This window comes from Lithobates pipiens, unplaced genomic scaffold (genome assembly GCF_037356315.1).
Source record: "Lithobates pipiens isolate NorthernLeopardFrog02 unplaced genomic scaffold, aLitPip1_a1.2 Scaffold_8, whole genome shotgun sequence".
Lineage (NCBI taxonomy): Eukaryota > Metazoa > Chordata > Amphibia > Anura > Ranidae > Lithobates > Lithobates pipiens.
The window spans coordinates 551,369,782-551,396,003 of record NW_027507903.1 but is presented as its reverse complement, the minus strand read 5'-3'; the positions used below and the strand labels follow the sequence as shown (position 1 = coordinate 551,396,003).

The following is a 26,222-nucleotide window of genomic DNA, read 5'->3' as shown; positions in this document are numbered from 1 at the left end:
TAAATTCCAGCTTGCTTTCAAACCCTGACATCAAATACAGGCTAGTTGACAAAATCAATATTTCAAGTATTTGTTTTATATTTTTATAATATAGGGCTAATGTGTTTTTTTTTTTTTTTTTTTTTTCCTGCTCTGATGTGGCAGACGTGGTTGCCTGTACCAAGAGTCGGATTTTGTGTCTAGAATCTCCAGCGGCTGGGTCTCTTGGGGCGTGAGGCAAATCGTAATCAAACCGCTACAGTGGACCCTCAGTACAATTTTAGGTGGTCAGATTAACCCAGATGAGCCATTTGTCATTCTTGATGCCTTAAAGGTACATAGCTATATTGACTTCCATTGTGTGATATAGCATGCCATGCTTCATTGTTGTAAAGTCAATGTGTTTTCTATTTTACCAGTTTGCCTAGTTTCTCTTTGTCGTAATTTTTTATTTATTTTTTCCAAATTTTGTTCAGAGTTTTACAGGTTTACAAAAGGAAAAAAAAACACAATACAGACAAAAATGAAAACCAATACATAAAAGAAAGCAATCACAGTAAATCACTTCATCATCTTAATAGTCAAAAGCCAAAGATGCCAGTAGGTAGGATTTAGGTTTACATACTTTCACACAAACCTGGCACTTCTTAAAAGATGCGTGAGCTATGAGTACTGCTTGGTGCCTTCAACACAAGGTGACTAAGTACTCTTTTTATAATCTATATTGGTCCCTGTGTGCCTGAAAATTATCCCAGATCCAGGCCATATACAGAGCATCCATTTCTGTCTAATGAAACACTAAGAAGAGAGAACAGAAGAGGGACACTTAAGAAAACGGGGAATAGAAATGGAGTAATCTTTATAGATATGAAGATATAGAACTTTGGGGGGGGGGAGCAGGCGTAGAAGAGAGACACGGATGAGGGATAAGAATAATCGGGTTCTGGAGAGGGGATCAGTGACTGTAGATGGAGAGAAAAGAGGTACTAATGGATAGGTTAAAGAACAGAGCATGAAGTACCATAAATTGGCTATGGGGGGGGGGGGGGGGGAAGATTTCCCAGGAAAGAATGTTTACAGAATAGGGAAAAGAGACTTGGAAGATCTGGAAACCAGGAGATGAAAGCCAAGGGAGAAGGAGTCGCTATGGAAGGGATTGCAATACTGAGGATGAGAAGGGAGGGATAATGAATGGGCCACACAGGAGGAAGGCTTCGTTCTGGTGCTACATGTCCTTCAATAACACTGACGGTCCTCCCAACTTTGTTATACGTAGCAAAGTGACAGCAGAAAAAAGACCAAGTTGTCTATTAAGTCTGCCATTTTTATTTGTGGGAGATATAAATGAAGGAGGCTTTAGCTTAGTCAGGGAAGGTGAAGAAAGGTTGTTGTTCTTCCTTCCTTTTTTTATGTTTATGCTTATGCATCCTATAGTACCTGGAACTCTTGTAAACAGTCTTAGCCCTTGTACAGACGGTTGGAGATTCCGTCGGAATCTTTCCTATCGGACTGTTTTGTCGGCTATTCCCACTGTCTGTGGTCTGCATCGGACTGTTTCCGTCGGAATATCCGACGGACCAACTTTTCCAACTTGCTGGTAAAATTTTCTGACAAAATGCTCCGATCATCTGTAGCCTACTCCGACGGACAAAGTGCCACGCATGCTCAGATCAAATTCCTAGACCAAAGCTATTGACTACTAGCCTGAACGTAGTCCCGTTGTAACGAAATAACGTCATCACATTATGTACAATCGGATTTTCCGACAACTTAGTCTGACCGTGTGTATGCAACATCTCTTCCGGAATTAATCCGTCGGAATTACTCCGACGGATTTGGTTGTCAGAATCTTCGACCGTGTGTACAAGGGCTTACAGCAACCATGGTTGTACCTTTCGTTTAAAGTGTGTGAGATATATGTATATACTACGGTACAGGGTGAACATTTTTGCTTTAATAGACTTTTTTTTTACTTTTTAATTTTTTTTTTTTTTGTTTTCTCATCTTCCCAGGAGCAGGCAGAATTGGTGGTAAAGAAATACCAGTCATCTCCACTGAGTTCTACTTCCTTGTTGTTAGATGATGAAGTATACGCACTCTGCAAGGATCAGTTTCTGGAAAGGTCTACCTTTAATCTGGTTTTATTACAGCTGCAGCGAGATAAGAAGATCTGTGTTTTGCAAAGACCTGGGGAGAAGGTAAAAAAAAGCATACCTAATTCAGTAAAATCTTGCATAGGTGATTGTACCCTTCTACCTTCCCATTTATGGGTTTGTTCTCTTGTAGCTTGTGAAGTTTGTACAGGGTGGAAGGACTCAGGTGACCCCAATAGGAGAATCCGATTTGGGCATTTATGAATTGCAAAAAAGTCAGAAGCTGCTTTCACTGAGAGTGCAGAAGGCGAGTGAGGAGTCTGACCGGTAAGTACTGATCCCTGTCTGCCTGATACATTCATCGAGAGGTGGAGAGAGCAATAACCCACAGCAGCTTCAGATCAGATTTCCAATATTGCTTTCCACTTCCAGAAAGAAAGTCATTCTTATTTTTTTTTTGTAATGACCAGCAGAGTAATGACTTGAACAGAGAATAAAGCATAACTCAAGGCAAATAACAATGCTCCCTTGCAGTGGGGCTGATCCCACACTGAAAAGGTTTATGCTTGTTTAGGTCTAGCCGTTTTTTACCACTACCATAGGCCAAAGTATATATTGCGAGCACACCACAAATCTTCAGGTGATTAAATCCCAATTGTTCACCAATTTATACTATTCTATTATAATTTCGCACTTCATTTAAAGTCCCGCCCCCGTTGCTCTTCCCCCCCCCCCCCCCCTTTTTTTGATTAAATCAGTGGTAAAGTGCAAATTTCGGGGCCTCACAGGACCCCTTTTTCAGATACATGCAAAGTGCATAATACACAGCAAATAACTTTTTAAAGTGTCATCCAGCAATCTAAAACCAGTATAGGAAGCCACTCCCTGACCTCTAAACCTCACATGATGTAAAAAAAAAAAAAAAAAAAAATAATGTAAACAGAATAAATAGCCCTGCCTCACAATACATCACATATATGAAAGTTACGTCAATGGATGCAGGCACTGGGTAAAATTTATCGAGTGGGTATGAAGCAGAATGTTACCGTTTTGAAGCTTGGACCACGCCTCACCCGATCTGGCACATATGTCAGATGCACCCAATCAAGGAGATGTGCAATCCTACTTTAGCTTCAGCGTCCCAATTGCCAGGCAATCGAACAGCCATTCACAGCTCAGTGCGCAGCAGCTGAATGCAGCCAACGCTGCCTGGACCATAACAACTGGAGATGCTAGCTGGCAAACATGTGATGTCAAAGTATCCAGGCACCAGCAGCTGTCAAAACAAAAAGTATAATATGTGCTTGTTATGCTTGCATTTATCTAGCAAGGTTACTTTGCGGTATAAGCAAGGAAGCTCAGACTTCTTCAGTGTATAAATGTGTCTTTACTGAACAAAATTGCTATACATTGCAAACCTATTACAATATTAGGAATACAGTACAAGGCAAGATGCCTAGCAAATAAGAAATATAAATATGCTTAAAAGTTACTTAATTCCGGTTACTGTGTGTTTGTGATCTCCATTGGCAACGATGATCTAAAGGTTCTATAAGCAGTTGCTGGAAAATGGGTACCTTCTGGGCTGGTACAGAATTTTTTTTTTTTTTCCCCCCTCTTTGGTCTTAAAGAGGAAGTAAGCCCTGATGGGTTTACTTCCTCTTTGTCTCCCTGCAAAGGTAAAGCATAATGGGCTACTATGTATCGCATAGTAACCCATTATGTGTCACTTACCTGACACCGGAGCCATTTATGTCACCTGTAGCACGAAGCCGTCCATCTTCTTCCGGGTATCGCTGCTCCGGCCACTCACAGCACCGGAGCAGTGATGACGTCACTCCCACGCATGCGCACGGGAGCCGCCACTAACGGCATATCGCCGTTAGCAGCAGCATGCTCACTGCGCTTGCGTGCCGTTGTCTACGGCGCATGCGCTGTAGACAGCGGTGCCTGTCTTTTTGTAAATATCTCCTAGACCGTGTATGTTTAGGAGAGATTTCTTGGACCTACAGGTAAGCCTTAATCTAGGCTTACCTGTAGGTCAAAGTGGTTTGTAATGGTTTACAACCACTTTAAGGCATGAGAGTCGTGTCCTTTTTATATGTCAGGCTGTTTTACCAAAACAACCGACTGTTCCATCTGTCAACAGTTCCTATTGTTTGAGGACAGCTTGTATACTTGTTACCAAGCCATTTGTTTGAGAAGCTCAATAGTAACCTGATTTATTTTTCTATGACCAACTACTAAACAGTCTGTCCCATGTAATGTTATGTCTGATTAATAAAAAAATCATATTGTTTATCAAAGGCAACACAGTGCTGTCAGGGCATGGTAGCAGAAAGAGGAAGGGGGGAAAACAAGTACCGTATTTATCGGGGGTATAACACGCACCGGCGTATAACATGCACCCCAAGGTTAGGAGGGCATTTTAAGGAAAAAAGTTTTAGGAGGGAAGTTTAAGGGAAAAAAAACGTACATTTAAATGCCCGTCAATGCAGCCTTATCAGTGTGCATCTGCAGCCTTGTCCATCATTGCAGAATGATAAGTGTCATTTCCAGCTTGCCAGCCTTGCAGAGTGTCATTTGCAGCTTGCCAGTGTAATTTCCAGTTTGCCCAGCGCCGTTTGCAGCCTTACCCATGTTTAAATATCCCGGCGCTGAGACAGACCGACCGGTCGCCGCCAAAAAAGACAGAGCTGTCTGCTCGGCTCCGCTCGTAGTCCAGCCTCCCTGCTGTTTATGGAGCAAGCGCTGCCGAAAAAGACCGAGCCGACTCTACTGTGTTTTCGGCCTGGCTCGGCTCGCATTCCCGCCCAGTATAAGCGGAACTACAAGCCGAGCCAAGCAGAGTACACAGTACAGTCGGCTCGGTCTTTTTCGGCAGCGCTTGCTCCAGAAACAGCAGGGAGGCGGGACTACGAGCGGAGCCGAGCAGATGGCTCGGTCTTTTTCGGCGTCGCTCGCTCTTTTAGACTCACAGACAGTGGGGATCGGCGTATAACACGCACCCACGACTTTCCCCCGATTTTAAGGGGGAAAAAGTGCGTGTTATACGCCGATTAAATACGGTAATCAAATGCAAAGTGTGCAGTGTGTCAATAAAACAGACTGTTGACAAGAACAAGTACCATTGGAACAAGGTTTGCACATGCTGTCCATCTAACACAATGGGAAAATAGATATTGAACGATGTAAATGGTTCAATGGGAATGTACACATTTTTTATCTGCTCACTTTGTTTTAAACGCGTTCTGGTCAAACACTGCACCCAGGCTACATCAATAAAAGTCAACAATAGTGTGACTTTTTTTTTTACATACAGGGGATATTTTACTAAAACTAGTGCACTCAGAATTTGGGGCAGCTGTGCGTTGTAGCCAATCCACTTCTAACTTCAGCTTATTCAATTAAGCTTTGGCAATAAAGCTGCTAGAAATCAATGCACCAAATTTTGCACTCCCCAGTTTTCTAAATAATCCCCACAGTAATTGACCTAAGGCATGATTGCTACTGAAGTGCCATCTAGAGTTTGGACTTGTGCTTCTCTGATCTAAACTGATTTATGAAGGAAAAGGTAATGGGATGCACCCATGTGGGAATGGCTAAACATACTTTCTAAAAAAAAAAAAAACAATAAAAAGGCCAGCAGCATGAGCTGAAAGAGGGACTCTATAATGCTATAGAAGATGTGTGCCAGAGGGACTTCATAAGACCAAAGAAGATTGTGCCAGAGAGGATCTCATCTTGGGGTGACACTATACATCTACACATCTAAGCCCCTGTACACACGGTCGGAGATTCTGCCAACCAAATCCGTCGGATTTAGTCCAACGGATTGTGTCCGAAACTGTTGCATACACACGGTCGGGCCAAGTTGCCGAAAAATCCGATCTTTCAGAACGTGATGACGTAATTTCGTTACGATGGGACTACATTCAGGCTAGTAGCCAATAGCTTTGATGTAGGAATTTGATCTGAGCATGCGTGGCACTTGGTCCGATGAAAATGCTCTACACATGATCGGATTAGGTCCGGACCAGTTGGTCGGGAAATATTTCCAACATACAGTGTTTTTCATTTCTTTGCTTTACCGCAAAGCAACCAAAAAAATAAAAGCAAAACACCTTAAGGAACATGACATCTATCCACCCATCCATCACTTTTTTTATTTATTTATTTATATATTTTTTTTAGACCTTGTTAAATCTGGATGTTACTTTGATGACATCTTCCTCCATATGGGCTTCTAATGAGATTGAATTTTTAGCTTTTGTTTTTTCTGGGTTAGTGTTTAATCTGGAAACCTCTTTGCAGAGCATTACTTTCCTAGATGTCAACGTCGCCATTTAACCAGGTATCTGATTGTTTACAGTACTATTGGTGGTTTTATTAAGGGGGGATATGATCAATATGTACAAATGCATAAGTGGTCCATATAGTGAACTTGGTGTTTGAGTTTTCACTATAAGGTGGAAATCGGGAAGGAATGTTTTTTTTTTTTTTTTTTTTTTTTTTTTTTTTTTTTTTTTTTTTTCCCTGCTGTAGCAAATTGGATCATACTTTTCTGGGGTTTTTCACTTTTGGATAAAAGTGTATGTGGTGGTGTGTGTTTTTTTTTAATTATTTTTTTTTTTCAACCTGATTAGCTATGTAACTATGTTTTTATGAAGTCAGAGGTGAGAAAGTGGCTTCCTCTACTGGTTTTCAATTGGTGAATGGCACTTTAGATGTTCCTTGCATTGTATAATGCACTTATTATATGCCCGATGAAGAGGTCCTACGTGGTCCCAAAACAGTGTACTTTACCACTGTGATGTGATCACCTGAATAAACGTTTGGACGTTTTTTTTTTTTTTTTTTTTTTTTTTTTTCAAAGATACGTGGTGTGCTGTCGATTTATATACATTGCCTCAGTAAGGACAACCACAATGCTGTTTGGTATAGAAATGTTTTATGTAAATCCCCAGATTGTCTGTACAGAATTAAAAATCCTTTTGGCAGGTAAAACAGAAAAAAACCTATTTACATTTCAACTGTGTATTTGGCATTTTACTTGGCATGCTCTTTAAGAATTACTAAATTCCCGATGGGTAGTGTTGTAAAGCAAAGGCCTGACACTGCAGAGTATTCTGATCTGTACTCCTTTTATTTTTTTATTTTTTCTCCTCCTAAAGCAGACCATACATTAAGCAATTTTCTTTCCTGCAACCACGGATTGCAGAAAAATTTGATCCGTCTATGGCCGGCTTTGTCAACAATTAAGGTGGACTGCTACATTGTGCCTGTAGTAGAGAACAAAATATTTGATAAAAGGCCCAAAAGACCTCTGACTGCAGCAGTTGAACTGTTATCCTAATGGCTTTTTGTTCATTTTTCACAGGTTGAAGGAAGAGGCAATAAGCTTTAAAAGAGCTGGAAATAAGCAGCAGGTATGGATCATCTTTCATCAATGCTTTGCGGTCTTAATTGTGAACCTGTACTCCGTTTTAAACTTTAAGAATGAGTGTTCCCTTTGAAGAACAGACACCACAAGAAGCCCAAGTTTATCCCAGAAAATCCTCATGTCCCTCTTTTGGACTCCTTGTCAAAGGCTTTACCTCGTATAAGAGCTCTGTGAGCTGCAAGCTTTTACAAAGAATTTGCAAAGCTTTCAGCAGACTTCCAGCAGCTTTGTTAAAGCATTTAAAGTAAACAATATTTCCAGTATTGCAGGCAAATCTGAGAAAACACCATTATGTGCCTGTTCTGTTTTCCCATTCACACAGCATACTTAAATAAAAAAAAAAAAAAAAAAAAAAATATATATATATATATATATATATATATATATATATATATATATATATATATATATATATATTTATTATTTTCTCCTTTCTAGGTGTTCTGCCCGAGGCCTGCTGCTTCTTCAAACAATTTGGAATGAGAGGAAGCTCAGCCTTTCCCCTCTCACAAAGAGGGACACACTGAGTTTCCCCTCATTATCATACAATGAAGAAGCCCAGCATCTAGATCAGGGATATGCAATTAGCAGACCTCCAGCTGTTGCAAAACTACAAGTCCCATCATGCTCTGCCTCTGGGTGTCGTTCTTGTGGCTGTCAGTCTTGCTAGGCCTCATGGGACTTGTAGTTTTGCAACAGCTGGAGGTCCACTAATTGCATATCCCTGATCTAGATCATTAACCTTTTTGTTAGGACAGATTGTGTTCAAGTCTAGTTTACAATTGATGAGATCTGCCAACATAGAACAGACATAATGCAATATGGTAAACATTAACTTCCCAGCCCCCTCTGCGTAGCAGTTTTCATAAAAGAGCAAGTAAATTTTGTAAGCAGCAATTTTTATTTTAACCGCTTCCTGACCAACCGCTGCAGTTATACTACAGCAGGTTGCCTCCCCTGCACGAGCCGTCATAGCTATACGTCGGATTTCCGGGTAGGGATAGCAGGCTCTCGCACCACTGGAGGCACACGCGCCCGCTGCATCAGCGGGGGGGTGCTGGTGCTCGTGCCGACGGTCGGTTATACAGTAATCAATGCAATTTTATAGCATTGATCGCTGTATTAATGCCAATGGTCCCAAAAATGTGTCAAAATTGTCTGTGTCCGCCATAATGTCGCAGTCATGATGAAAAAATCGCAGATCGCCGCCATTACTAGTAAAATAAAAAAAATTATAAAGATGCTATAAATCTATCCCCTATTCTGTAGACGCTATAACTTTTGCACAAACCAATCAATATAAGCTTATTGGAAATTTAATTTTTTTTTATTTTTTTTTACCAAAAATATGTAGAAGAATACATATCGGCCTAAACTGAGGGAAACAAATAGTTATTTTTATATATTTTTGGGGGATATTTATTAGAGTAAAAGTTTTTTTTTTTTTTTTTTTTTTTTTTTTTTTTTCAAAATTGTCGCTTTTTGTCTTGTTTTTAGTGCAAAAAAATAAAAATCGCAGAGGTGATCAAATACCACAAAAAGAAAGCTCTATTTGTGGGAAAAAAAAGACTTCAATTTTGTTGGGTACAACGTTGCACGACCGCAATTGTCCGTTAAAGTGATGCAGTGGTGTATCGCAAAAAGTGCTCTGGTCAGGAAGGGGGTAAATTCTTCTGGGGCTGAAGTGGTTAAGCTATGTGAATGAGAACATGTACGAAATATAAAGTGTTGTTCAAATTTGGCTGCAATAGTGAACTGTAATTTTAACAGTTTAATGTTATGGACAGATCTAAAGGTGCCGACTGTCGCTGTGCACAAGCTGCTAGAAGGCTTTGAATGTGTTTCAAGCAGTGCTTACTGTGCTACTGCAAGCTTACTGAAGCCTGCTAGCAGCTTGTTTAAAGTGACCTCCAGTATTTAGGCAGTAGTCAGGCATCGTGGTTTCTACTCTTAGGCAGGATTTATAACCACTTATAATGGAGTATAGGTTCAGTTTATTTGTTATAGACTAATGTATGTCTGTATATTTTGGCAATGATTGAATGTCATTCCTTAGGAGCAGTTATGGGATTCAATTATAATGGTTTGGGGTCAAGTGTGTGGTGGGTTTTTTATTTATTTTTATTTTTTTTATCACTTACATGAAATGTTTATAGTGAATTTTCAGTGAGCACATGCTTTTTGTTATTGTTGTAAGATTTAGTAAAAAACGCACAGCTATGTAAATTGACGTCGATCAGCTGTCACAGATCCTTCCAGGAACAGACGCTATTCAAATGATCCCATCAGAAATAATGCACGTGGGGAAAACGTATCTCATAAATGAAGGACCTTAAAATATCCGCCCCGCTAGTGCCCGAAAAGTGCTGCTAAAGCACTGCAAAAATATCTGGTGCTTTAGCACTGTTTTAGCAGTGCTGCAGTGTGAAAGGGGTCTAACTGCTTTGTTGAAATAAAATCCTGCTTATAGAGCTTGTACAAAGAAAATTTCCTTCTAAATTACCTATTCTTACAGACCTTAATGATGAAGTAAGGACTCTTCAATATATGATGGAAACCCAACCATGCTTTGAGCTATATATCTTCTACTGATTCTGTCTTTATTTTCTAGGCTCTGCGATGTATGAGACGCAGGAAGTTGTCAGAACGACGGTTGTCAGAGCTTCAGAATAAGCTGGACACTGTGCAGAGCATCCTGGAGAGAATATCAATAGCAGAAACTGACCGCATGGTAAACATTTGTGACCCCAGAGCCATGATGCATATTAAAAGGTGTTCCTCTCCCCAGACCTCCCCTGCTCAGCTGCTTTGAATCTTGCTTGGAGGCTGTCAGGGGATTGGGAGCCTTTATTAAAGAGGAATTGTATATACATAGTTACATTGGTCCAGATTGGACCAATTAAATGAGATAGAGATCTCAATCTCTACACATATATATATATATATATATATATTTATATATATATATATATATATATATTTATATATATATATATATATATATATATATATAATCTATATAATCTCTCCATCATCTGTCGTACCTGGCTGATGCAGTGGAAGCTGGAAATAATGAAGTTGACACCGCTACTCCAGTGATCTCCCCTTGTTTTCCAAGTCCCATGTTGAGTGGCTGGCCTAATGCATTGTGAACATAGAAGGTCGGCCTCTCAGTATGGACGTCATTCAGACAATGATTAGTAGCGGTGTCTACTTCAGTGATTTCTGGGGGGATTGGCCATATATGGTATTGGTTACATTGGTCCAAGCTGGAACAATGTAACTAAAAATATACCATACCTGGAATTCATATTTTAGGAAGAACTTTCCCAGTTACATGTGAATTCAATATAGGTAATACACCACTGAAAATGTTCAGCATGAAGCACATGTCCAGTTTTCCAGTGTCTTGATAGGAATAGAAAATAGGCGAAATGTAAAAGTATTTTAACGAATGGTTAACTGGATTAAACAGTGTCTCTTTTTTTTTTTTTTTTTTTTATCTCTATATGCTAATTTTTAAGTGGCTTCTGTTTAGCTGACCCCAGTGGTGGCTGGTGATGTTTTTTTTTAATTTTATTTTATTTATTTATTTTTTGGGCCGCCGGTCTGTTGCAACACACCTGAGTAGGCTCCAGATGCAATGCTCTGCGTCCACCCTATTTTTAAGCCCATTGGAGCCTTTGGCTCTAATCAGTGCTTCAAAAAAAACCCTGGCCGATGTAATTTATATGCCCGGGGACCTGAAAGGGGGCAGTCATGGCGGCAGTGGATAGATTCATGCTATGCATGAATCTATCCATTATGCATGTAGGATGGGGGGGGCGGCGCCCCTACTGGACAGGCCGCCCCTGGCTTGACCCCCTTTTTGGCTTTGACGCTGCCATTTATTTACAGCTTGTCCTCCTGTCATTTATTGTGTACGTTATACATTTAAAATCCATCCTTTCAATCAATGACAGGTGGTATCTGCATACGAGATGGGGGTAACGGCACTACGCACTTCATTGAAGGATGTCAGTCTGGAGAAGACAGAGAACTTGGTGGATCAGATTCAGGAGGTAACAAAAGATGATTATTCTTCAATGTATTTTTCTTATAGAGGCATGTTTACACAACAGGTTTTTGCTTGGTGCAGTAGGGAAACCAGGAGTGTCCTGCGCTACCAACCATTTGCCAACCTTGTATTTTCAGAGAAGTTTAAAAAAATTCAGAAAAAAAATAAATGGTTTCTTACAACCTTGAACTACAGACACATAGTTTAACCACTTGTCCACTGTACATATATAAACGTCCTGGACAGCAAGTGGTTATACCAGGATCATGTATAATAGTGCAGTGCTAAAAAAAAATCTACTAAAAATATTAAATATTAACACAAATAGAAATGGATGTGCACAAATAACAGTATAATTAAAGGTGGGTATCGGCGCTAAAAACAATATAACATAGAAAATCATAAAAGGAATGAAAATAGCAGCCAGCACAGTTTTTTGATCATCAAACTCAGTAAAATATAGTCCAAAATGCAGCGCTTATTTAAATCAAAGTTCATTCATTTGAAGAGAAAGCTGTAAACACTATATGATAGTGAGAGAGAACTTCCACCACTTCCAATAGGTGCAGAAAGGGGCACACAACACCCAGGTGTATAAAATCTGCTTACCAGATATCAAGTAAAGGTGAGCATCAAATATAATTCCCAGGAAATATATAGTTCCCACTCTCCAACAGATAATATGATTATATCCAGGAAACAGCCAACCATAACAGGTGTCACTCTCCCACAGCAAGTGTGAATGTATCCAAGAAGCAATCCAAATAACCAACATAACTTCAAGCCACAGCAATCCAATGTTTACATATGACATGCAAAGCAAGAAAACATAGTGAAGCCCGTACAAGGAAAGAACAAATCTTATTGTAGTGCACTTACAGTGATGAAGTCACATACGGGCATCAGAAAAGATAAAATGAAAATTCCATGATCATCCACATGGAGCCTCTGATAATATCCCTCTTGGATGAAACATGTAAGGCTGGCTGATGCAAGCATGCTGAGGATTGTGGAATTTTCAATCCGCTTGTTCAGTTAAGGTTTGACAAAAAAAACTGGACGCTTTGCTGGCAGCATTTCCGAAGCTCATCGGAATACTCCTCATTACTTTCCTAAGTCCTGGCAGTTATATATTACCTTGCACCATTTTTTTAGGGCATGTACCTAATTCATTCACCCCTGTCTAGTAACTTGTCTATTGGTGTCCTTTTGTTAGAAATATACTCGAGAATGTGAACATCTATTATCCTTGATACTGGGTTAATCTATTATTCTCCTCCTTGGGGTCTATATTCCTGTAGAGCCTTTTAAGAATCCAAAGCTAGTCAAGTTATTTCAAAGTATTGTACCATTTTAGGGTATTTATACACCTCATAGATCTGTCACGTTTGAATGACTTGTTGAGTACCTGATGTACTTTATTTCTGTTCATCATTTTGTATCTATTCATACCTTTTTTCAATAAAACTTTTTTTTGGGGAAAAAAAAAAAAAAACTGGACGCTGATTAGTTGCAGAGCTGCACCAGATTTTACACTTTATACATAATTATTGAGTCCATAAAGTCTCCCAGTGTGCTTGATAATGAAATACAAAACAAATGCAGTGAATCAATCCAAATTCTTCAGTGCCAAAAAATCATAAATCCACTCAGGTGCATAATCGGATGTATAGTCCCCTCATCTGATGGACTTCATTATTAAAAGGAGGTCAAGGACAGCACTTTGTGACAGTCTTCCCTGATCCTCTCCACTAAGAGGGTCCACTTGTGAAAGGAAGTTTCCATGTACTCACAAAGACTATATAGTGCTCACTGGCTATTTATTATGATAAAACCTAAATACACTCACATTGGCATTATAGTAATAGTGCATCAGAAAAACACTCCCAGTTACCAGACCGTGAACGCAGTGCTTCCAACAGCTGGACTAGCGTGATGTCATAGTCTCCTCACGCCTGACGTGTTTTGTCCTTCCCGACTTTTTATCAGTCTGTCCTCCATTCCAACTAGGGACAAGCTTCAGATGTCAGCCAGGAGAGACAGAGCAGGGGCTGCAAGAGCTCTGTGGCACACAAACTGTTCCAAAGGGCAGGCAAACGTTTGAATGCACAAAGTGGAGCAGACCCAGCTGCTTATCCCATGTCTATATTATAAATGTGATGAATGTTACAAAGACCTAGACTTTCCATTAAATGAGGGGACAGGTCCTGTGAGCAAAAGCCTAGGAAGTAAGTGAGTCATATAACTACAGCAAACAATGTGGCGGCCATGGAGTGTGACTGACAGCAGATATTGGACAGCACTCTGCAGTGCCTGGTGTGTGGCTACTCATTGCTATAAGGTAGCAGTCTTTGAAAAACATGTCATTCATCTGTCTAAGAAAGACTGGCCACGTTTATTTTGTGGATTGTGCATAATGCAAAAACATTGATTGCAAGGCAGAAAATTGCAGGAATCCTTTTAGCTAAAAATAATGCATTTGCCATCACTGGTAACATCATTTAGAAAATATCTTGAATCACTACATGTATATTTTGACAAGCAATAGTTTTGGATGGCCTTCAGCTTTGATATTGAATAAATATGTCACCTAGGTCTCCACACATAACCTTTATGCTTCGCACCACTTACAAGTAGTAAAAGGCCCTTTTGAGAGTTTTTGGTCTTGTAAAGATTTTTCTTTATCTGTTTTCATGTTAATCTTGTTTTCAAAATTTTCGATACAGCTGTAATATTATTATTATTTTTTAAGAATTTACTTAATTTTAAAGTCATATTTTGTGTACCATCTCATGTACAATACTGTATATTGTGCATCTGCACTTACAATCCACAGAGCTGACCTCTATAGTGCCATGTTTTCCTCTTTATGGATGCAACACTGCACTCAGATTACTTTGACTGACTGCCTTTTGCACTTTCTTGCAGTTTTGTGACCTTCAGGATGATGTTAGTGAGACCTTGGCTCGGGCAGTGCCTGGGGATATCGGTAAGTAGAGTTCTCTTTGTGCACCTTTTTAGAACTGTAATCAAATGTTCTACTTAAAGCAGAACTAAAGGAAATATACTTACCTACTTGCTAAGGCTGACTATAGATGGATTCAATCTCAGTCGGTTCAGCGGGGACCAGCTGGGATTCGATCCATCTATGAGCAGGCTGCTTGTACCCAAGTCAATCCATCGACTGATTTGGGTACAACCAGCATGTCGGCTTTTTATCATGCAATTATTGCCACTGGCTATAGCTGCTAGCAGTAATCACTCTGTTCTCCTGACAGGGATGAGTCCCTGCGTGCCCCCCCTTGCCTGGAGAACACAATAGAGAGAATCAAGCGATTTTTCTTTCCTGCAACGCATGATTGCAGGAAAGAAGATTACACACTCTGTGCCTAACAGTCTGGGTCCCTCGCTGGCACTGGCATCCTCTCCCCTGGTGTGGATCTTCTGGCAGCTCTATTTGCTGGCACGGGATGACCCAATTTCTTTCACATGTGCAGGGACGGTGTTGGCGATTGTATGCTGAGCTATGCAGCCAGGCATTGTATTATATTTCATGTCTCTTCTATGATAATAGCCTGCCTGCTTGCAGTCTATTTTAAGCTTTACATTTAAATCTTCACTTTGATGGGTCAAGTCAATGTAGCTAGCAGAAATTCAGTATGAAAGTAAACAAGAATAAATGTTATCACTTCTCATGTTTGACATATTCTCTTCCTGCAGATGTGGATGCAGACGAGCTGGAGAGAGAGCTGAACGAGATTCTCCAAGAAACGCATACAGAAATTTATACAGACCTTCCTGATGTCCCACTGGGACCAATCAGAGCGGGGGGCATCTCCCCACAAAGGCTTCCTACTGTGCAGAATAATGAAGGTGACTATGCATTATATACATACACACTTTCGTTTAATTTTGTTCTGAGCTTGGTTTAAAAAGAAGACCTAATATTACATGTCAAATTTTTCACCCGTTTTCTAGCTTTCCATTCACACATTTACACTTTGGTAAAGTATGTTGGTAAGATGCACCTGTTTCCAGACTTTGAACGTTAAAGGATAAGTTCAATAAAAAAAAAAATGCCGCTTTTTTTTTAATTTTTTTTTATTGCAGGTAATTTCCTACAAAAAAAATACATAGGAAATGCACACTTTTTTTTTACCTGCAAAGAAATGTGCATTTATAGTTACACTGTGAGTGTAAACTGCTTGTATGGCCAGGCAGTTTCACAAAAAATAGGAAGAATCAATGAACTTCAAGGTACAAAATACAAATCTCCTGCTCTTGGAAGTGGGCCCAAATATGTTGCTTGTCTAGACTCGCGTCCTCGCTTGTCTGAATAAGTCGCACCTTGCTGCCCTCAAGACTGGGGACGTCTAAGTACACTGGAATCACAAAAAATAGAACAGAGGGCGCACAGGCCTAGTGCGGTATCCTAAAGATGAATCTTAATAAGTAAAATAATAGGTAATGCACTCAAAGTACGCATGTATCACAGCTCAACATGCAAACGGCAGCTTTTGCGACATAACACATAGCAGATGAAATTTACAGCAGGCTAACGAGTTTCGAGGACTTGCCTTTTCCTCAGAGCCAACAGGACTGTCTAGTTCCCATACTTGTATAATGAATTGTGACATCAGTATGGTGGGAGTAACTCACCCCCGCCAATGGGCATGAACTTGAGATCCACCAATCAAGAACAACTGTTATGTACAGCCCATCTTATTGATTAAGTCCATATGCATAGTAAGAGTAATAGTATTATTTAAAAAAAAATGTATTCATGAATAAATGTCTTTATTGCAGCCCACCTATGATGCAGCATGTCTAAAGGGGATTCACAAGTGGATGTCGGATAAACTATAATATATAATTGTTGCTATAAAAAAAGGAAATTGTGATACATGGCTATCCGGGGATGTGTCCCTGGCCAGTCAACTGTTCAGCAGAGGAAGCCTTTCCAATGCCACTTTCCCTTGGTATTTTAACCACTTAAATACCACAGTATGTCATATGACATCCTGGGCTTTGAGTGGTGATATCTGATGCCTGCAACTGCCTCCCCCTCCCTCCGGTGCTTCTACTGGCTCGTCCGTACGATCGGCGAGTTAGAGAAGGAACCCACAGGCAGCGGAATTTCACCATAGAGAATACGGTGGACCAGATGGTCCCCGGCAGTCTCTATGACCTTCGGAAGCAGGGCGCGATGTTATGTCATGTCCGGCTGTATTTGGATGGAAAGCCGAGATCGTGGTTTTTCCAGCCTAGATGAGAAATGTGGAGTCTTATAGACCCCATATCTCACCATTAAGAGGACCTGTCGTGCCCTATTCCTATTAGAAGAGCTGTTTACATTCCTTGTAACAGGAATACAAGTGATCAAAAGAATAAGTAAAAATAAAGCGCCCGATCCCCATGTGCTTGCACGCAGAAGTGAACGCATACATACATACGTTGCGCCCACATATGTAAACCGCATTCAAACCACGCATGTGAGGTATTGCCCCAAATGTTAGAGCGAAGGCAACAATTCTATCCCAAGACCTTCTCTGTAACCTGTAAACATTTTTATAGCGTTGACTATGGAGATTTTAAAGTACTTTGGCACCATTCCACGAGTGTGCGCAATTTTAAAGCATGTTGGGTATCTATTTACTTTGGCGTAACATCATCTTTCACACTATACAAAAAAATTGTGCAAACTTTCGTTTTGTTTTTTGGTTTGTTTTTTTGTGTTTTTTCTCAAAAAAAATTGTGTTTGAAAAATTGCTGCGCAAATACCACGTGACATAAGTTGTAATGACCACCATTTATTTCCCTAGGGTCTCTGCTAAAAAAAATAGAATGTTTGGGGTTGGAGTAATTTTCTATCAAAAAATTTTAGATTTTTACATGTAGAAGAGGAGTGCCAGAATTGGCCCAGTATGGAAGTGGTTAAATCTTCCAATGTGTAACATGGCTAAAAAGCAGCCCTCTGATGTCACTGCCACCCGCGGGATTGCCGTAAAACCGGTAATCGTAGCATGCGCTCTAAGCTGGGGCACATGCTGCCAGAAGGAGCCGGGATGATATAGCAAGAGGCATCCTAATACTTTTGGCCTCCACAGCATTAATATACTTAACCTGTGGCAACTGCTGTATCAAAGTCAAATCTCCATAAGGACTCATTTTATATGGCTCTCCACATTAACAAATAGAATGCCACCGGGAGATGAGATTCGGTCCCCAGAATTTCACCTGCCATGAATTTCTTAGAGACCACCTATTTGAATCAGTAACCTCATTATTATTATTATTATTATTATTATTATTATTATTATTATAATGTTTCTAAGCCGATACCAAGTAGGAAAGAGGTTGCATATGATCCTAACTGATATCAATCTCGATCACAAGTCGAAGCTCCAGGTTAAAATACAATATTAGACATATATAATTCTAAAGGATTATCTTAAAAATGTGAAGGTCTGTATTTATTAGCATTTTCAACAGCCATACACCTATACAATTTTTAAAAGATATTAATAAAAAAAAAAAATATATATATATATATATATATATATATATATATTTACACTCATAGCTATACCTCTTAGGCAATGATGTATGTGTGTACACCGATACGTGAATAAAAATATATAGAAGTATAAATGTGAATACCTAAACTCATGTACACGTGTGTGTGTGTGTGTGTACTCCCACACGTGAATAAAACAAATTCTATAGATTGTGCTGCTACTTTTCCCAATGTTCCTCTTATATTCTATTTCTACCCGATTGAAAGCACGCAGGCTTAAACCTGCTGGTCTAGAGGGAGGTACACATATACATAAAGGAAGTGTACACATACATAGGATACAAAAAAAACCTGCATACATATATAAACACACATGCACATACAGAGAGCGATCGATCTATCTCTGTGTACATGTATACATGCACACATCCAACCCCAAGTGTGTGTGTACACACGTGGGTTCCTTTATTCTTTTTACTTATTAAAGATTCATATTAAGGATAGGTCTGTGTGCCCTCTGTTCTATTTTTTGTGATTCCAGAATCTATGAACTACCAGACTGCTCAACAGCCGTGTTGCTTACAAACAGTTACAGCAGGTTTGGGGAGAAGATTCCCCCACCTTCTGTCACAGAGTGCTCAGATCAGGGAGTGGCTGCAGGAGAGAGAGCATGTTACATGTTCCCAAAGGTGAACTTATTCTTTAACATGCAGGTTCACGGAAGGGGGCTTTTTATACAGGTGTTGTAGCACTTTTTCTTGTGTTGTCATCAAGAACATGGTTTATGCCCCATTCGAATGAACAGACTGTATATAACGCTAGGGGGTGTGGAACTTTGTATTTTGTACAATTTACATAACCTGACGTTGTGTGACACTTTTATATACACAATTTATTTTGTATGGTGCCTCATTCAGTATTATGTCTTGCTTGTAAAACAATAAAAATTATTGAAACAAAACACAGGCTCACTTTTGTCATACCCGGTACCCATGCTGCAGTATGTGGGTGTGACCACAGGTTATGTAGAGGTGAATGATAGACTGGTTAGCACTGTATCTGAGGTCTGTGTGGAGGCACCTTGGACTGATGGCATTTGGGGGAATCCATAAAAGGTTTTGATACAAAAGTGAACCAGCATAGGCGGGCGCACAGGGTATGCCGGGTGTGCCAATCGCAGGCAGGTAGTGGGTAGACCGCGATTCTTCTTTTCAAACCCACAGAATAAAAAATATATTGTAAAAAATACTAAAATAATAAAAAAGTCCATCCACTGCCCTACTGCCAACCAATCTCTGCTCTGACACTGTCCTCTACCCTAGTGACACGATATTATGTCCTAGTGACCTCATTCACTGTGCTACTGACATGTCCACTGCTCTATTGACACCATCCAAGGTCATACTGACACCATATATACACACACACACACACACACACACACACACACACACACACACACACAGACACGTGTTTGAGCTTTGGGGTGCACACCCTAATGCAATGAGCTGCGCACACCCATGTGAACCTGTACTTTGTAACGCATCCTCCCTGACCACTGTAGCTGCAGGCACTGCAGGAAAGTTCATCTTCTATCTTCACAAAAGACTCAGAAATCAAAATTCCTGTCCTCGTATTATGAGGCAGCAGATACTTGGCAGCCTGTCTGACCTCTAATGTCAATGGAGAGCAAGACAAACAAGAAAAAAAAGAGTAAACTGTTTGAACCCAACTGCAATCTACCGTCAAAATCTTCAGATGAATTCCTTCATAGTGCCTGCTGCTAGAGAGTTCAGTTAGGTCTTGTGTGTGTTTGTGTTTTTTTTTATTTTTTTTTTATGCCTTTTACTACTTGTTAAAGAGGAGCTCCAGTCTCCTGTGAAAAAATTAAAAGGTAGCAGTGACACAAACTGTAACTGCTGACTTTTAATAAACAGCCACTCATCTGTGCCACGATGCGGCGCTGTGCTCGCCTATTTTCACCTTCTGTCCTCAGCACCGGCATCTTAACATACTGCGTATGCCTGAGCCGGACTGTGCATTGTGAATGGACCCGAAGTCTTCTGGGACCTGTGATGTGTCCCAGAAGACTGCGGGGGGGTGAAAGTGGGAGCAGGTACCTGTATCCGAGTGGATTTCCATCACATTGGAGAGATTTCCTGTTGCAACTGTCAGACAGGAAGTGAAGGGAAAATCTCCCCAGTGTGGCAAACAACAAAGAAATGCATGGGTTATAACCCACCTTCTACTTTCTAATGTAAATCTTTTGTAGATTGGAGGTCTGTCGTGTTTTTTTTTTTTTTCCCTCAAAATTAATTCTCTGTTAATTTCAGCTTTTGACATGAGTCAATTGTATGTAAATCTTCCTGATGTTCCCATCACAGCTCCCAAGATTCCAATCACTGTCACACCTGAGAGAAACAGAGGTGAGTCTCTTTTCATGGTAACCAGCAACAGATTTTTATATACAAGACACATCTATAATGTAATTCATTCACTTATTGCCAATAATAATGGCAATTCCTGTATACTTGGCCCTGATGTGATGGGATAACAATAAGGCAATAAGGTGCCAATGCATGTAACAATTTGTGATTGAGTTAAATATGAATGATCGTAAACAATCATGCACACATGGTATTGTTCCACAATTTGCGATTTGACTGAAAATATCTAAATTTTAAAAAATCGATTAAAATGATTACTTAATTCCTCTGAATTGCAACCAGTTCTCCTGAAACACAGATATTTGATCGATCAGAAGCAATCAATGAAATTTCCAGCTTAATTACTCTTTATTTTTACTCTTTATTATCTACCATCAGTTTTCACTTTAAACCTTTAAATCTTTCTCTTACTACTCCATCCCCCTTTTTTTTTTTTTTTTTTTTTTTTTTTTTATTAATATCAGACTTGCTAATCTTTGAAACTGTCGGGTAAGAAATTATATCCAATCCAAAAAACGATTTGGAGTTTGACTGTTTCAACTGTTTCTGTCTTTTATAGTTGTGTGTGTGTGTGTGTGTGTGTGTGTGTGTATGTATGTGTGTATATATGTATGTATATATATATATATATATATATATATATATATATATATTAGTGTATGTGTATGTGTGTGTGTGTGTGTGTGTGTGTGTGTGTATATATATATATATATATATATATATATATATATATATATATATATATATATATATATATATATATACATATGCTACAGTCAAAATTGGACAAGTCGGCAACTCCATGTCCATATCCAAATGTAAAAGTTCATTGGTGCATGTAAAAAAGATACAAGGGTTAACGCGTTTTGGCACACCGACTTGCTGTGACCAAGGCGGTGTGCCAAAATGCATCAGCCCTTGTATCTTTTTTACATGTACCAATAAATGTTTACATATGGATATGGAGTTTCTGGCTTTTCCTATTTTGACTGCCTAAGTGTTGTCCATGGAGGACACAACAGCCTGAGCACCCTATCCTGGACTCTACTTTTATACTCAGGAGACTCCCTTGGTGAGAGCGCTGCATTCTGTTTCATTTATCAAGTACTTTCTCACAGGCTGATTGCAGAGCTCCATATTCCATACGGTGATTACAAAGCTCAAGGTTCTCTTCCACACTCTGATCGTAGAGCTTGAGATACTCTTCCATGCAGTAAACACAGAGTTCCTGGCGCACTTTCATGCTGTGATTGCCGAGTTCCTGGCGCACTTTCATATGGTGATTGCTGAGCTCCTGGCGCTCTTTCATATGGTGATTACTGAGCTCCAAGGCGCTCTTTCATGCCTTGATTGCTGAGCTTCAGGCGCTCTGATGTTATAAATGCCCTTGCATACGCTGGTCGCAGAGATCCTTTCACTGTTTACACTGAGAAAAAAACAAGGTGAGTCTATAGTCTTGGTAAGCCTCAATAGGTTGTTGTGTACGAGGCACATTTTATGATTCAGTACTCTTGGCTGTTTCTGGCTTCAGTACTTCCTGGCACTGCACATGCTAGGTGAAGTCATTGTGATGTCAGAACTCGGGATCTGCAAAACTATTGAGTCAGTGACTATAATGCGTAGGACAGCCAGGCAACTAACCCTTTCATAAGGAGAGGTCAGAAATTGCAGCCAAAATACACCAAATGTGCAAAATTTCATAATAATCTGAATACAATTTTTTTAAATGAATTTTTGTCCTGATTGTTAAATGTGTAGAAAACTATTTTTACATTCTCTATTAAAGCAGAACTAAACCCTTCTGTCCTTTACAGCTAAGGAAGCTGCCATCTTATCCTCTATTTGATCTGCAGTTTCTATGGTGTTGGACATGCAGTTATGCATCAATTATGACTCCAGCTTTTTGTTGGCCTGACAGTTCAGCGGAGAGCCCAAGTAACTGAGAGTTGCCATGCACGGCATGCCTTCAATGTTACCTATTTTGGGTATCGATAAATCGATGGGTTTAGTGTGGCTTTAACAGAGGAAATGTGTTTCACAGAGTGCTGTACACTGGAAAGCAATTATTGATCATTCTTATCAGGACAGGTCTATGCAATCCTAAAGATTTCCCAATGTAAAGGAAGACTATCTTATTATTTTTGCCTTGTTCTTGATTGCAGATGCACCCCGGACACCGTATTTATTGCCCCAGTGACCACCTCAGAGTCCTGATGATCCAACCAAAAGTGAAGTTGACTGTACCTGGCAGTATATTTGTATGCAAGCTCTTGTCATTCTGCTCTTGTAATGTTCTCTGCCCACCAAGTAATCTTTAAATTATCCTTCCTTACAGAATAACTTTTTAAAGTAGATGTAAGCCCAAACTACATGACCATTTTTGCTGTTGCAGTGTGTATCATAAAGTGTTTTTTTTTTTTTTTCTGCCTTTTTGAAAACACTGTTTTGACCTATTTTATTTTTATTTTGCATCTGAGTACTGCTGACTTACTGCAACCTCTTTGCAGTCACTTCCTGTTTTATTTTTTATGTAATCTAACGATAGCTGCAGTGATTTTCTCACGGTAGATTTTTTGATGGTGACAAAGGTGGACTATGTTTGTATATTGAGCATCTGCACAGCTGCTCAGTCTTCACCTAAAGTGACAGAATGACAATGCAAGAGTAGAACTGGGACAGGGGTAGAGAATGTTATCGCATAACAAGAAGTGCTTGAACAAATACCTTCATAGCAGGATCAATAGCTATTATTTTTAAATCTGTAGATTTAAAAAGATTGAAAATAACGTTTGAATACTTGCCGCTCAGCCAGTATACCACTCCCAGTGATTACATATGTAAACAAGTGTTTCATGTTGCAGCCAGTGTTCTGTTCTTAGTGATTGACACTGCAAGAAACATTCTGTGATTTTTTTTTTTTTTTTTTTTTTTAATGCATAGTGTCACTAGCGCAGCCAGCCAGTGTCCCGGATCATTGGCCACACCAGTAGAGTGTCACTAGGGTGACGCTCTGCTGTGGTGGCTAGTGATTAGCTGTGCTGGTGACACTGTATGTCCCTGATGACCTCCACATCAATACAGTGTCTCCATACAAGTACAGCCAACTACAGTGTCCCTCATGACTTCCACATCAGTACAGTGTCACCATACCAGAGCAATCAGCCACAGTGTCCCTGATTTACTGCCACACCAGTCACAATGTTGCCAAACCAGTGCTGCTAGCAATTATTCGCATCGATGGATTGACTTCAATAAAAAGCCTGCCCATAAATCAAATCTCAGCCAGTCCCTCCTGAACTGGCCGAGATTTGATCCATCTATGGCTGATTTAAGCTATATTCCCTGACCACTCATACAGAGGTGAGCATTACAGTACACTGTTCTTTATGTCAATTGGTTGATGTTTGTGATACACAAGGTCCAGTAGATAATCGGCCCAAACACTGAAAGTCTTATATATGTAGCATCCCCATACTAAGGAAGCGTAGCGGAATGTGATTTGGGGTATAATCCTATGTATGCCCATATTGCGTGTTAGCAATGTCTTATTGACAAATTTACATACACCACTTTAACCTCCCCCACACAACAATCTAAGCCACAATACAGTCTTCAGTGGTAATGAGACTGAGGGAAAACACTAGACATTTCCGACTCATAAGATTTGGAAAGCTACAGCTACATGCTCCACCAATGTCCTAGCCCAGGAGAGTGCCCACAAAGTACTGTACTGCCGGTATATGACCTGGGAGCGGATAGCCAAATTTACACCCTAAGCTTCGTCATTCTGATGTCGTGGCTGTAGGGTTCCAGCAATGTGCCACATCTGGTGGCAATGCCTCAAGGTCCAGAGATTGTGGATTAGAAGATATCATTTAATCCAAACCATTGTTAACAAAATGCAAGCTTGAAATCCATGGGAAGCGTTATTGCACACACCTGTGTTTTGACCTTCATAGATCTGATGAGAAACTAATATCCTTTGTTTTTCTAGTCACACCAAACTATTGCTAAAGCATGCAGATTGCCAACTTTGAACTTCATGGAGGTGTAGCAGGGGTTATGGGTACCATGATTCATGAAAAACTTACTTCTATACTTCATGATATTCATTCCAAATTTCTGAAGCCAATGGACCCCTTGGTTGAAATATAACCAAAACCTTAACTTCGATTGTTCACTTCTTTCCCTTTTGACTACATAAGGGACTGGAAAAGAGGCTACATCTGGCTGGACCCCTTCTACTTTCCTTTTCCCCTACCACCCCCAAATTCCTCTTTTTCACTACTCCTTTTTGTCTTTTTTTTTTTTTTTTTTTTCTACTTCCTTACTATTTCTCATGAATGTGTTGCTAGGATCATTATTCTCAGCACTTACACGAGTGCACCTCCAATTTTTCCCTCTTTCCCCACTCCCTCAAATGCTACCAAGCTCTATCTTGGGATGCCAGACAGCGCCCATTCCTTAAAGTGGGACTACAGTCATTTTTTTCATCTTACTATCTATTAAATCTTCTGTCCTTGTTGCTTTAACTTTGGATAGTAAAACTGTTTTTTTTTCCTGCCAGTAAATACCTTATACAGCCCACTTACTGTTTCTTGTCTGGAAAAAAAGCCTAGACTTTTGTATATGACATCATACACAGCTCTCTCTCTCTCTCTCTCCCACTCTCCTGAGAGTTCCTCCTGAGGAAGGGGGGCGGGGAGTCTTAAGAGGGCCAATGAGAGCTGCAAAGATGGGGGTGTGCCTCTGTGTAAATCCAGTGAGCAGGCAGCAGCTTCAGCTGCCCACAGTTAAAATGGATGCCGTCTGACTCAGTGGAGGGAGATTTCTGCAGCATACTTTGCAAGTACAGAATCACAGTATATATAAAATATACAAAGTGGTTGGAGGGAAGCTTTAAAATGGCAAAGATGTTTTTATTACAAATTTATATGAGCAGACTGCAGTTCCTCTTTAAGTAAATGCATTGTACAGGCCGCATGGGAGGCCTCACCCATGCCCCCTATACCTGACTCCCACTTTACATCACATCCCTTTTTGCTCCTCGCCACCCCAAAATCGTTTCATTCTTGAGACTGACTGACTATTAGTTGCATTTAGTTAAATTAGTATTACTTGCACTATGTTTTTCTGTGTGTGTAGAAAAACCCTGTCTTGGTATATAACTTTTATTTCACATCCAATGTACTGTACTCACCAATTGCATGGTTTGTACGTGCATATATTATAAAACTTAATAAAAACTCTGTAAAGATAAATTTTAATTTTCTTCCTGCTTTTGCTGAAAAATTGTGTCAGAAAAATGAAATCAACTACTCTCCATGCCTCTAAAAAAAATTAAAATAAAAAAATAAAAAATATATATGAAGTGTCTGCTTTCCAAAATGTAGTAATTTTGTGAGTGTTTCTAAGGTCCTGGTGCTCCAGGGCCTCCAAACGTGATAGGCAGTCAGGAAATTGGATGCCTAATTTTATGATCCTTGAAAGCCTGAAGGTGCTCCTTGGATTTCAGGCACATCTTTGTGGCTAAGCTTTGAAAAAAATCTCACATGTGGTATCTCCATACTAGGGAGGAGTAGCAGAATGTGTTTGGCATGGAATAGTGCCTATGCTGTATGTAACAAATTACTTATATATTTTTTTTTTTTTTTACTTCACTTTCCAAAAAGTGGCAACAAATTGC

At 39.8% G+C, this 26,222-nt stretch overlaps 1 protein-coding gene and 1 long non-coding RNA gene across 5 annotated transcripts in view; one reads left to right on the top strand and one right to left on the bottom strand.

Annotated features, from left to right (window-relative positions):
• The window catches only part of CHMP7 (charged multivesicular body protein 7), a 36,779-nt gene extending 10,982 nt beyond the window's left edge, over positions 1–25,797 (top strand). For 3 of the 4 annotated variants that reach the window (XM_077469882.1, XM_077469880.1, XM_077469881.1), the window contains exons 4-13: positions 145–313; positions 1,992–2,177; positions 2,266–2,399; positions 7,453–7,501; positions 10,127–10,246; positions 11,478–11,576; positions 14,501–14,561; positions 15,293–15,445; positions 20,423–20,515; positions 22,699–25,797. In XM_077469882.1, the coding sequence (XP_077326008.1) occupies positions 145–313; positions 1,992–2,177; positions 2,266–2,399; positions 7,453–7,501; positions 10,127–10,246; positions 11,478–11,576; positions 14,501–14,561; positions 15,293–15,445; positions 20,423–20,515; positions 22,699–22,733 (1,099 nt within the window). In that variant the 3' untranslated portion in view covers positions 22,734–25,797. The remainder of the gene's footprint in view (positions 1–144; positions 314–1,991; positions 2,178–2,265; positions 2,400–7,452; positions 7,502–10,126; positions 10,247–11,477; positions 11,577–14,500; positions 14,562–15,292; positions 15,446–20,422; positions 20,516–22,698) is intronic. The other variant, XM_077469883.1, reaches the window with a different exon arrangement.
• Positions 2,031–12,316, bottom strand: LOC143960892 (uncharacterized). Its single transcript, XR_013270383.1, has 3 exons — positions 12,182–12,316; positions 3,119–3,348; positions 2,031–2,166 (listed from the first exon to the last, which is right to left on the bottom strand). It is a non-coding gene; the product is annotated as an uncharacterized LOC143960892 (long non-coding RNA).
• Positions 25,798–26,222: the final 425 nt, after the last annotated feature.